General features: G+C 52.1%; 1 protein-coding gene across 2 annotated transcripts in view; it reads left to right on the top strand.

Annotated features, from left to right (window-relative positions):
* Trpm4 (transient receptor potential cation channel, subfamily M, member 4) overlaps positions 1-12,124 on the top strand; it is a 42,765-nt gene that overhangs the window by 256 nt on the left and 30,385 nt on the right. For both annotated transcript variants that reach the window (XM_005412902.2, XM_005412903.2), the window contains exons 2-9: positions 101-168; positions 5,185-5,359; positions 5,558-5,738; positions 5,852-6,015; positions 6,162-6,345; positions 11,217-11,278; positions 11,394-11,585; positions 11,709-11,808. In XM_005412902.2, the coding sequence (XP_005412959.1) occupies positions 101-168; positions 5,185-5,359; positions 5,558-5,738; positions 5,852-6,015; positions 6,162-6,345; positions 11,217-11,278; positions 11,394-11,585; positions 11,709-11,808 (1,126 nt within the window). The remainder of the gene's footprint in view (positions 1-100; positions 169-5,184; positions 5,360-5,557; positions 5,739-5,851; positions 6,016-6,161; positions 6,346-11,216; positions 11,279-11,393; positions 11,586-11,708; positions 11,809-12,124) is intronic.

Below are 12,124 nucleotides of genomic sequence, written 5' to 3'. Positions count from 1 at the left end.
GGGCCGGGGCTGTGCGGCTTGGGGCCGGGGCCGGGCGGGGCCGGGTCCTTTGGGGGGCACCGAGCCCCTCATCCCACCCCCTCCTTGTTCCGGTCCCCAGAGCTGGATCCCCAAGATCTTCAGGAAGAAGATCTGCACCACGTTCATAGTCGACCTCTCGGACCCCGGGTGAGGACTGGCGGGGACGCGGGGCGCCCGGGGCGAGGGTCACGCCCACGGCGGCCGGCCTGGGGACCCCTGCGCCTGCAGCCCCTCCTCTCCGCGCGGGGTCCCCGTCTGTTTCCGTCCTTCCCTGGGTCTCTTCTCCGTGTCTGTCTCTGTGTCACTTTCTCTGTGTGTCCTTCGACTGTCTCTTTAGACCGTTTGTCTCCCATCACCCTTCGCTCCCTCCACCCATCTGTCTGTCCCTCTGTCCCTCCGTCCCTCCGTCCCTCCGTCCCTCCGTCTCTCCGTCCCTCCGTCCCTCCGTCCCTCCGTCTCTCCGTCCCTCCGTCCCTCCGTCCCTCCGCCCGAGGCGCCCTCCTCGCTGGGGCTCCTAAGGGAAGCGGCGCTTCCAGAGTTTGCGGCTGGGCAGCGCTGAACTTTCACTGGAGACCCAAGCTCTGCGGCTTTGGGCAATCAGGTTCATCCCTCTGGGCCTCCTGAGTCATCCGGGCGGAAGTCAGCGCCGCTCCTAGGATGAATGTGGGGTTTAAGCAAGGACTGGGGTGAGATTTCTGGAACAGGAGCCCAGGAGGCAGCGTCTAACAAGCAGAGGAAACATCTGCAATTCCCACCCAGAGGCAGCGATTCCGCCGGCATGTGCCCAGGCTCGCAGGGTGCTGAGGGGCAGGACCCGGGCAGGAGGGGGTTGGGGGTGCTGCCCGCGAGGACCCCGCCCCGAGGAATGGTCTCCCAGTGGCCTGAGGCTTTAGAGCTCTTGAGACACGCTTCGAGGTGTGCCGAACTTCTAACCCTAACTTCTACGTTCCCAATTCCAGATGTGTTTTGTTATGAAGGTGTTAGCCTTGGGAGGCGAGGGATTGGGAAATTGGGAGCTGAACCCAGGGGCTTTGGACTCACATCTACAGTCCTTTTTTAAAAACTTTAAATTAATTTTTAATTTTAATTTTAATTTTTTAAATTCTGAGACAGAGTCTAAGTAGGCTAAGTTTCCTGGGCTGGGCTTGACCTTGCAATCCTCCTGCCTCAGCCTCTCAGAGCGCTGCAATTAAAGGTGTGTGTCACCGCGCCCCAGTTTGTTAGGAAACTATTACCTTGGTGCAGCTTGCCAACTATGTGTAAACACGTATACACCCGGGGGCGTGGTGCCAACGGGAAGCGCCACGGAAGTCGAGGAACTCTGTTGCCTAGAAGGTAGACGGTGAGCCTGACGTCGAAGGCCAGGAGGTGGCAGCTGCCACGGATGGGCCCTGGGCCCTGGGATGTGTGTCCAGCTGAGGCTGGGAAGGAGACACGGGTGTCACCAGTGGCTTCGGGGGCACTGGTGCGGGGACCTGTGAAGGATGAGTTGGACCTGACAGGTGAAGACAGGCAGGACAGAGGCACGTGGGAAGTTACTTTGCGAGCAGGAGTGAAACGTGCAGTCGCCCCGGTGACGCAGTCGCCCCGGTGACGGTGACGGTGTGGCGTGGCCGGAGAACAGTAAAGCTCAAGGAGCAAGGAGTGTTGTCACAAGAGAGGAGGCTGCAGGGGGTGGTGGTGCGAGATCTCGCAGGACCTCACAGGCCACTCTGAATAGCAGGGATCTTGTTCTGCAGGGCTGGGTGGCTGGGGAGGCAGCCGCAGCGGGATGAGTAGGAGTTTGAGATGCCAGGAAGGAGGTGGTCAAGAATCTAAGAGAGAAGGGAGGGGAGCAGGCTTGAGCTAGATGAGCACTTCAGGGGCCCGCAGGAAGGGGCAGGGCAGAGAGTCCAGCACACAGGGTGGAGCTTGGGGACCAGCAGATGTCGGGGGAGGTCCCCGTGATGGATGCCATGAGGTCAGCCCGATGGGATGAGGTGGATGGGCAGGTTTGAGTGCTGAGGTGTGATGGGCCTGGGGGTGCCAGGGAGTGTGGGGCCCAGGCTGGGGTTCAGGGAGAAGCTGGGCTCCCAGTGGAGTCTGAGGAATCCTAACTTTCCATGGAAGTGGGAGAGATGTCGCAGGCAAGATGGCAGGTCAGGGAGCCAGCAGCTGGCAGTGCTAGGCCCCTGTGCTTTCCTTTCCTTTCCTCTCCTCTCCCCTCCCCTCACTTCCCCTCCCCTCCCCTCCCCTCCTCTCCTCTCCTTTCTTCTCCTCTCCTCTCTTCTCCTTCTCCTTCTCCTCCTCTCCTTTCCTTTTCTTTCTGGGGATGGAACCCAGGGCCTTCCTACTAAGCCTGGCCTCTCTACCCTTTTATTTTTTTATTTTGAGAAAGGGTCTTGATAAATCACTAAGTTGCCCAAGCTGGGCTTGAACTTGGGATCCTCCTGCCTCAGCCTCCCAGAGTCCTGGGATTACAGGCCTGTGTTACTGTGCCCGGCCGTTTTTTTCTTTTCTTTTCTTTCTTTCTTTTTTTTTTTTTGTCTTTTTGAGCCAGGGTCTTGCTATGCAGTTCAGGCTGGCCTTGAGCTCACTTTGTAGCCCAGGCTGGTCTCGAACTCAAAACAATCCTCCTGCCTCAGCCTCCCGAGTGCTGGGATTACAGGCGTGCGGCACCACGCCCGGTTCATTTTTTTCTTTATACTCTGCATGGAAGAGTTTAAAAAGCTGCCTCGGGGCTGGCACTTTAGCTCAGTGGTAGAGAACTTACTCAGCATGCAGGCTGCGTCTTTCCAGTAACTGGCTTGCCTGGCCCCGCGGGCATCAAGCTCAGTCAGGAACCAGAAGGGAGGATGGTGTGGCTCTCACTCCGGGGACACCTGTGCTCAGGGAGGTGACAGGGAAGAGAAAGCCACAGAGGAGGCTGGGACAGAGCCGTGGGGAGGGGAGAGGCCGGGGCCAGGCACACTGTGCCATGGCAGGGGCTTCCCGGAATGAAAGCCTTTCAGCTGCAGCCAGGCCACCTTATGTTGAAGTCAGGTGAAACCTGAATAGGGGCCATTGTGTAGCGGTGGCACACTGGCTGAAGAGGCGGGCGCACGGTGAGAGGGGAAATCTGCTACCATCCACTGCAGTTTCTGGATTCTCTGCCCAGATCCAGTATGGCAGCCACAGGCAGCATTGCGAGGAATTGAATTTCTGCTTTGAGCTTTTTTTTTTGGTGACAGATCTCTCTATGTAGTCCAGGCTGGCCTTGAACTCATGGTGATCCTCCTGCCTCAGCCTCCCAAATGCTGGGATTACATCTATGTGGCACCACGCCTAGCCTTTGATCTAATTTTGTGAAGCATCTAGTATTTTAGAATATGAGGCACCAAGGAAATGTAATAAGCCGTTGCATGGCTAGGGGGAGATAGCTCTGGACAGCACAGGCTCGGGGTCATTCCTAGAAGTTTTGCTAGGAACAGCCTGGGACAAGTAGCTGGAAGGACATGAGGGGTCCAAGGATGGTCCAAGGATACAAAAACAAACTGAGGCAGGCCCTGGTCCTGAGTGTGACTCAGAGAGGAGGGAGGTGCCCCCTCATTGTAGTCTGCAGCGTGCCAGGAACTGGCCAAGTGGACACACTTCCTGTCCCCTGTGTGCATCAGGGTCCGGCGGCCGCGTCTTTTGCGGGGAGGGGCGCGGGGGATGGAACCCACACTGAGCTACATCCCTGGTCTCTCTGTGTAGAGCAGGCTGCCCTCAAACGCCAAGGCAGTCCTCCTGCCTCAGCCTCCGAGTGCCATCATCCCACAGCTTTTGCCAAACCCTTGTGCCAGCTGTATTACCGTTTCCATAGAACTGATCCTTAAATGGACTCACCCTGTTTACAGCAGTCCGGGTCACCTTCACATCTGAATTCTTCCTGGAAGCAGGGAGAGGAGATTCGGGTATGTTTTCAACCGAATCCCTCATCCCCTTGCTCTCTGAAACCCTGGAGCCCATCACAGCAGACAGGGAAAGTGACGCATTTACTTAGGGAAGAAACTGTGTGTACAGTGACCATAAATGGGAACCCTGTTCCATCTGTCACAAAGGAAAGAAATAAGCCAGACAGCCCAAAACAATGAAGAGAAAATAAAGGTATTTATTTTCTGGCTGGATGCTTTGGCAGCCCAGTTTTCCTGGGCTTGGAGCTTGTTTTTTTTCTGCTTAAAAAAAAAAAAGTAACAAAGGGTTAGGCAGGAAAGATACTCAGACACCCACCTGAGCCTACTCCCTGACTGAAGTCAGAACTGAAAAAGAAATGACTTTCTCACTGTGTTATTCAAGGTTATTTAAAGCTTGGTGTGAAGTTCACACAGCCTGCCTCCAACTGGGACCGGCAGGCAATCCTCATTTCAGGAAGCACAGCGTTATTTCTGTGCCTCCTCAGAGTTCTCTGGAGTAAGCTCTGCTATTATCATTTTTTCCCTGGAGAAGGGAATTTAGACTCAGAGAGGTGAAGCCACTTACTCAAAGTCACGCAGCTGCCTCAGCCTCCAACACATGAGCTCTCTGGGTTATTCTCTTGCTTATTTATTTAATGTTTTGGGTTTTTTTTGTTTTTTTTGTTTTTTTTTTTTTTTGGTTTTTCTCCGGTACTGGGAATCGAACTCATGACCTTGCGCTTGCCAGGCAGGTGCTTTGCCACTGAGCTAAATCCCCAGCCCCTATTTAATGTTTTGAAACAAGTCCTTGCCATGTAGTTCAGATTGGGCTGTCCTTGAGCTTGTGGCGATCCTCCTGCCTCAGCCTCCTGAGTGCTGGATTATAGGGATATACCATACCGCTCTGTCCTGATGGATTTTTTTTTTTTCAAAATTTTTGTTTTTTTTCTGTCTTTCTTTTTTGAATTTATCTTCTCGTGGTGATTATCACTTCTTTGGGCTGAGGGCAGCGAGGACCCTGGCTGATGGCTATCGCTGCTTTTCTCCTGCAGGCCACAGAGGGGTGGGGCCCTGTGAACACCCCTGCTTACTTGTGGCTTCCTTCTGGTGGGAAAGGGGGGCTGCACCTGTCCCTGTCTCAGTCTCTCCAACACCAGGTCAGCTGGACTCTGGCTCCCTTTGGGGACAGAGGGTCACACGGATGCTCCTATGGGATGCTGGGGGTCAGAGAGGACACCCCCGGCTTCACGCTCCACCTCTGCACCTGCAGAGGGACCCTGTGCCAGTGCGGGCGCCCCCGGAAAGCCCACCCCTCGGTGGCCGTGGAGGACGCGTTCGGGGCAGCGGTGGTGACCGTGTGGAGCAGTGATGTGCACACCACGGAGAAGCCCACCGACGCCTACGGCGAGCTGGAGTTCCTGGGCGCCGGCCGCAGGCCCAGCAATGTGAGGCTGCAAGCGTGGGGCTGGGGGTGGCAGGGGACACGGGGGCCCAGAGCAGTGCCAGGGCCCAGGCTGGACACGGGTCTCCCCACGTGGATCCGTCTCTCCCTCTGGGTCTTTGTCCCCCTCCGTCTCTCGTCTCCATCCCTCGTGTCTCTGGTCTCCATCCCCTCCCCGTGTCCCCTCCCCATGTGTCCACAGTTCCTCCGGCTGTCTGACCGCACGGATCCAGCAACTATTTATAGCTTGGTCACCCGAACATGGGGCTTTCGAGCCCCAAACCTGGTGGTGTCTGTCCTGGGGGGTTCGGCGGGCCCCGTCCTCCAGACCTGGCTGCAGGACCTGCTAAGACGTGGGCTAGTGCGGGCCGCCCAGAGCACAGGTGACCAAGGGTGGGTGGCCGGGCCCCAGCGCTCCCTCCCAGGCTGCCTGCACTTGTCACGGAGCTCTTTCTTACGTGGATTCTCCCTGTCTCTGTCCCGTCCCTCTGTGCAGGGGCCTGGATTGTCACCGGGGGGCTGCACTCCGGCATCGGCAGGCACGTGGGCGTGGCAGTGCGGGACCACCAGACGGCCAGCACCGGCGGCAGCAAGGTGGTGGCCATGGGTGTGGCACCCTGGGGCGTGGTCCGGAACCGAGACACCCTCACCAACCCCAAGGTGAACCAGCGCCAGGGAAGCAGCGGGGTGGGGCCGGTTCCCGGGTCTAAGGGAGGAGGTCCGGCCTGGGCTCCGGGCCTGAAGGAAGAGGCGCATCTCCTGCTGTCCTCCAGGAAGGCCTCCTTGGTTGGCTCCTTTGTCCCCAGGGCTCCTTCCCTGCAAAGTACCGGTGGCGCGGCGACCCTGAGGATGGGGTGGAGTTCCCCCTGGACTACAACTACTCCGCCTTCTTCCTGGTGGACGACGGCACCCACGGCCGTGCGGGTGGCGAGGACCGATTCCGCCTGCGCTTCGAGTCCTACGTGGCGCAGCAGAAGACGGGCGTGGGCGGTGAGTGGCTCCAGCATTCCAGAGCTGGGGCGCAGTGCTCAGGAGCCCAGCGGCTCAGCCTGGCCCAAATTTGGGTAGTTTCCTGTGGTCACACATCCTTTCCCACCAATTTCTGTGTTTTACAAATCTTTATCTTAAACATTTCTCCTGTGAACAGGCTGTGGCAGGGCATGCCTGTAATCCCAGCACTCGGGAGGCTGAGGCAGGAGGATCATTGCAAGTTGGAGACCAGCCTGGGCTACAAAGTGAGCTCAAGGCCAGCCTGACCTGCATATCTAGACCCTGTCTCAAAAAGACAAAAAAAAATCTCTCCTTCATGCAGAAAAGCACAGAGGGTTTTGTCCCTCTGTACCCGTCCTATAAGCAAGCAGCTGCTGGCCTAGAACCCAGGCCCTTGCACTCCCCAGGAGCTATACCCAGAGCTCCAATGGGGGGCAGTTCTGGATGCATTTCTACCTTGCAGAGAATCAGTGTTCACTTTGGGGCCCGGTTTGTTTTATTTCATGTGGGCTCTGAGAGTTTCATTCGTGTCACTGCATGAGCTGAGTTTGTAAGTAGCCCACAGGCCACAGAAGAAACAAAACTTAGAAGATATTTTGAACTGACTGATAACGAAGGTTGGCATATACATATCTAGAGGGCATAATACATGGGGGGGAGTGTGTAGACTTAAATCCATATATTAGAAAAGAAAAGCCAAGAATCAATGGTTTAAGCTTCCTGACTTACAAAAAATTAAAAAAAGAAAAAAAGAAAAAAACCCCTAGAAACAGAATAGCAAATCAAATCTGAGGAAGCAAGGAAATGAGAAACAGAAGGGCAGAAATAAATAAAATAGAAACGAATGGCCGAGAAAAATCAACAAAACTAAAAGCAGCTTCTAAAAAAAATAAAAGCAGGTTCTTTGTAAACATTTTCTGTATTAACTAAATAACTATTTTGTGTGTGGTACTGAGGCCTTCAGCACTGGGTTACATTCCAACTCCCCGAATTGAACTTGGATATACCACTGAATTGCCCCAGACCAAGCTAGAACTTGCAATCCTCCTGCCTCAGCCTCCCAGAGTGCTGGGATTCCAGGCATGCACCACCAAACTCTGTCAAAGTTAATTTAATTTTTAAACTTGTTTAACTCTAGTCAGCTTCAATTTTAATTTTGAAATCACCACACAATATTACAAGTGACCTTTTGGGTGGAACATCTACAAACATTCACATGAGTGTAGATGGGTGTATATGGAACCCAGTGAGGGTGCAGGCCAGTTCTGTTACTGCAAAGGACTGGCTTTATGTCTCTAACCTCTGGCACCCAGGACCTGTTCTCCAGTCCTAGAAGGGTTTTTTGGTTTGTTTGTTTGCTTTCTTTTTTTAATTTTTTTGTTTGTTTTTTTGTTTTCCGGTACCGGGAACTGAACTCACGACCTTGTGCTTGCCAGGCAGGTGCTGTGCCGCTGAGCTAAATCCCCAGCCCTCTTTTTTTAATTTTTTAAGACAGGATCTCGTGTGTAGTCCAGGCTAGTTTTGAATTCACTATGTAGCCCAGGCTGGCCTTGAACTCATGGTAGTCTTCCTGGTGCAGCCTCCTGAGGGATGGGATTACAGGTGTGCATCACCATATGCCTGGCTTGTTTTATTGAGACAATGTCTCACTATGTAACTCAAGCTGGCCTCAGCCTCTGGAGGGCTGGGATCACAGGTGTGTACTTCACACCTGCTTCTAGTACTTTACTTTTGTTTTGTGAAAAGGTCATACTGTGTGATACAGGTTGAGTATCCTTTACTTGAAACACTTGGGTCAGAAATGGTTCCAGTTTCAGAGATTTCCCATCTTTAGGCATACTATGCAGTTCAGCATCTCTAATCAGAGAAATCCAAAATGTTTCCAGTCTCAAGCTTTTTGTTTGTTTTTTTGAGACAGGGTCTCTCTGTGCAGTTCAGGCTGGCTTTGAACTCACTTTGTAGCCTAGGTTGGTCTCGAACTCGCTGTGATCCTCCTGCCTCAGCCTCCAGAGTACTGGGATTACAGACGTGTGTCACCACATCCAATTCAAATTTTTCAGCATCATGTCAGCATTTGTATTTCTAGTTTGAAAGCACTGTGGATTTTGGAGTTTAGGATGTGGGCCCATGACCTGTAACTTGCCTGTAACCTTCTGAGGCCAGCTTTAGTGTGTGCTCATGGGAACAAATCAAATCATAAAAAGGTATATAAAAAAGTTAATTATTTTCTTTCCCAGTTCGAATTTCCTGCCAGTTGGGGTCACTGGTGTTCAGCTGTTTGCAGTGTGCCCTTTTAAACATTTCTCTATGAGATAAAATTATGGGCAATTACAGCGGGGTCTCTGGGTTTTGTACCATGTTTATACATGTGCTGCTTTCCTCATGAGCACCTTCAGGTCCAGTTTTTTTTTTTTTTTTTTTTTTGGTCTTTTTGAGACAGGGTCTTGCTATGCAGTTCAGACTGGCCTTGAGCTCACTTTGTAGCCCAACCTGGTCTCAAACTTGCAGCCATCCTCCTGCCTCAGCCTCCCAAGTGCTGGGATTACAGGTGTGCACCATCATGCCCTGCCTCACTGCTGCTTTTAATCGTTGACCAGTGGCTAGGATGTAGCTTGGGGAGAGCCCTTGCCTTGCATGTGTCAGGCCCTGGGTTCCATCCCCAGTGTGCGTGGACACACACATACACTGATATTGCTAAGAATGTACTACATTGGAGGCCAGCATGATGGTGCATACCAAGTGTCCCAGCACTTGGGAGGCTGAGGCAGGAGGATCACTGTGAACTCGAGGCCAACCTGGGCTACATAGCAAATCCCTGTCTCAAAAAAATTAATATTTTAATATTGTGTTTACTGCCATAAACTCTCTTTTTAAAAATGTGGATAGATATCTGTTGTTTCCTTCATACCCCCTGGGTGTACGGTCTTAGAAAGGCCATTCCCTCTCCAAGACAAATGTTCTTCTAAGTCTTTTTAAAAATATCTCACAGTTTAATATTTAAACCTTGAATCCATCTAAAAATGATTTTTACATATTTGAAATATGGAATGCACATTTTTTGCCTTTCTCGGGGAATATTTCCTTCATGGCTGTTGAATAAATAAAACCATCCTTTAGCCACAGTTAAATATGCGGGTCTTTTATATGCTGAGATCTGTTTTGGAACCTTTTTCTTTCCCACCTCTATATTTATCTATTCTTGTGCCGGAATGATGTTTTCATTAGAGCAGTTTAAAGCTGTGTGAGGGAACATTCCTTCTCCCCATCCTGGCTCAAAACTTCCAGGCTCTTGTCTGACTTTATGCTTTTCAAAATGATCTGTTCCATTTAAAAATGGGCACGTACTGCACAATTCCTTAACCTCTCCTCTTCCCCCAAGTCACATTCACTTTATGTGTTAAGTCGGGTGAACTGATGATCGTTTTTCCATCTATTCAGGCCTCAAGCTTACATAAGGTTTGTAAATTTCCTCATAACAATTTTGTACCTTTCTGGATGAAATAATTCCCAGATATCTTATAGTTTTTATTAAAACATGAATAAGATACAGGTTATGATTATAGTTGTTTTTTTTTTTTTTTTCTTTTGGTCTTTTTGAGATAGTGTCTGACTATGCAGTTCAGGCTGGCCTTGAGCTCACTTTATAGCCCAGGCTGGCCTCAAACTCACAACAGTCCTCCAGCCTTAACCTAAGATTTGGTTTTTTGAGATAGTCTTGCTATGTAGTTCAAGCTGGCCTCAGCCTTGCAGTGATCCTCCTGCCTCAGCCTCCAGAGTGCTGGGATTGTAAGTGTGTGCCACCACACCCACTATTCTATTTTCTTGCGTTACTACATTAGTTCACAGCTCCAGGATAAGTGGAGTGAGCATAGTGGTAATCAGGCCAGGGTCTTCTTTTAATGGGACCAGAGTTAGTATGAAACCATCTTGCAGGATTTTGCAGTTGGACTTTGGTAAATAACTTTATTATGCTTAGATAGTTCTTTCCTGTGTGAACTTTTACCTCCTCTGGCTTCTGATTTGTTAATCAATGTTAAGAATGACTCATGGAAGAAATGCCTGGATCCCTCAGGGGCCCAGGAATTCTGGTCCCAAGTTCTCTTCTCCCTGGGGAGGTCCCGCAGTACAGCCTCCTCCCAAAGTGCACACAGAAATGACAGTTCCCAGCGGGGGGCCAGGCGTGGTGGCACACGCCTCTAATCTCAGCTCACAGGAGGTGAGGTAGGAGGACTGCAGGGAGTTATGGGCCAGCCTGGGCTACACAGTGAGTTCAAGGCCAGCCTGGAGTACATAGCAAGACCATCTCAAAAAACTGAACAGGACAAAAGAAAACAGAACAAAGGACAGAACAAAACAAAACACCAAACCAAACCAAACCAAATCAACAAAGCAGTGAGATGTGGTGGCACACGACTGGAGACTAGCACTCTGGGAGCCTAAGACAGGAGGATGGCAATTTTGCCTTCAGCCTAGGCAATTTAGGTACTAAATAATTTTTGGGCTGGGGATTTAGCTCAGCGGCACAGCGCCTGTCTGGCAAGCACAAGGTTGTGAGTTCGATTCCCGGTACTGGAAAAAAAAAAAAAAAACAAAAAACCCCCCATATTTATAGCTACTAAGTAATTTTTATTAAAAAGGGGGTGGGGCTGGGTATGTAACCTTTTGGAAAGGCAAAGGGTTTAATTCTTAGTAACACACAGACACACATGCACACACACAGATGCAGACATGTGCAGACCCCACGATTCTCAAAACACAGGGTTGGGAAGAGGCCAAGCTCTTGCCCCAGAGACTCCTGGGAAGTGTGATCTCCCACGGAGATCAGCAAAGGCTGATGGGTGCTAACCATGTTCCTGGCTCTCTTCCCTCAGGGACTGGAATTGACATCCCTGTCCTCCTCCTCCTGATCGATGGTGACGAGAGGATGCTGAAGGTATATGGGAGGCGGAGGGAGTCAGGTGTGCTGGGCCCCCGAGTCTTTCTCAGTGGAGGAGGGGCTGGAGGGTCAGTGTCTGCCTTCCCCAACCTGCTGTCCCCTGCCTCCTTAGCGGATAGAGGATGCCACACAGGCCCAGCTCCCCTGCCTCCTGGTGGCTGGCTCTGGGGGTGCCGCCGACTGCCTGGCTGAGACCCTGGAAGACTCTCTGGCCCCAGGGAGTGGGGGCACCAGGAGAGGTGAAGCCCGAGACCGGATCAGGCGTTTCTTCCCCAAAGGGGACCCCGAGGTCCTGCAGGCCCAGGTATGACTTTGGGGGGCTCCTCTGGATCTTGAGGTAGGGGGCTGGGGCCTGGATTCCTGGGTCCTGGGGGGGCAGTGGGCTCTGGAGCAGCCGGGCTGGGTGTGCAGGATTTCGTGTCTGTAGGTGGAGAGGATCATGACCCGGAAGGAGTTGCTGACCGTCTATGCGTCGGAGGATGGCTCCGAGGAGTTCGAGACCATTGTTTTGAAGGCCCTCGTGAAGGGTAACCCTCGGGCTCCCACATGCTCCCCTTTCAGCTCGGCCTTGGCCCCTTTCCTGGCCTGGGTGCTGTCGCCCTCGCCCATCTGAGGCTATGTGCCTTTCGTCTCCAAGTTCTTTCCCTCTGCTGTGTTTCTCCGTTGGGTCCACCCATCCATTCTTTCATCTTTCCATCAGTCCACCCACGTGGCCATTGATCTTTGCATCTATTCATCCTTCATTTTTCCATCTGTCCATTTGTCATCCACAAATCCACTGACAATTCTGTCTATTCACTCTACCCATCCATCCATCCATCCATCCATCCATCCATCCATCCA

The sequence above is a fragment of the Chinchilla lanigera genome, unplaced genomic scaffold (assembly GCF_000276665.1).
Source record: "Chinchilla lanigera isolate Chin_1 unplaced genomic scaffold, ChiLan1.0 scaffold00158, whole genome shotgun sequence".
NCBI classification, from domain to species: Eukaryota; Metazoa; Chordata; class Mammalia; order Rodentia; family Chinchillidae; genus Chinchilla; species Chinchilla lanigera.
The sequence above is the reverse complement of the archived record's forward strand: the minus strand, read 5'-3'. Positions and strand labels throughout refer to the sequence as shown.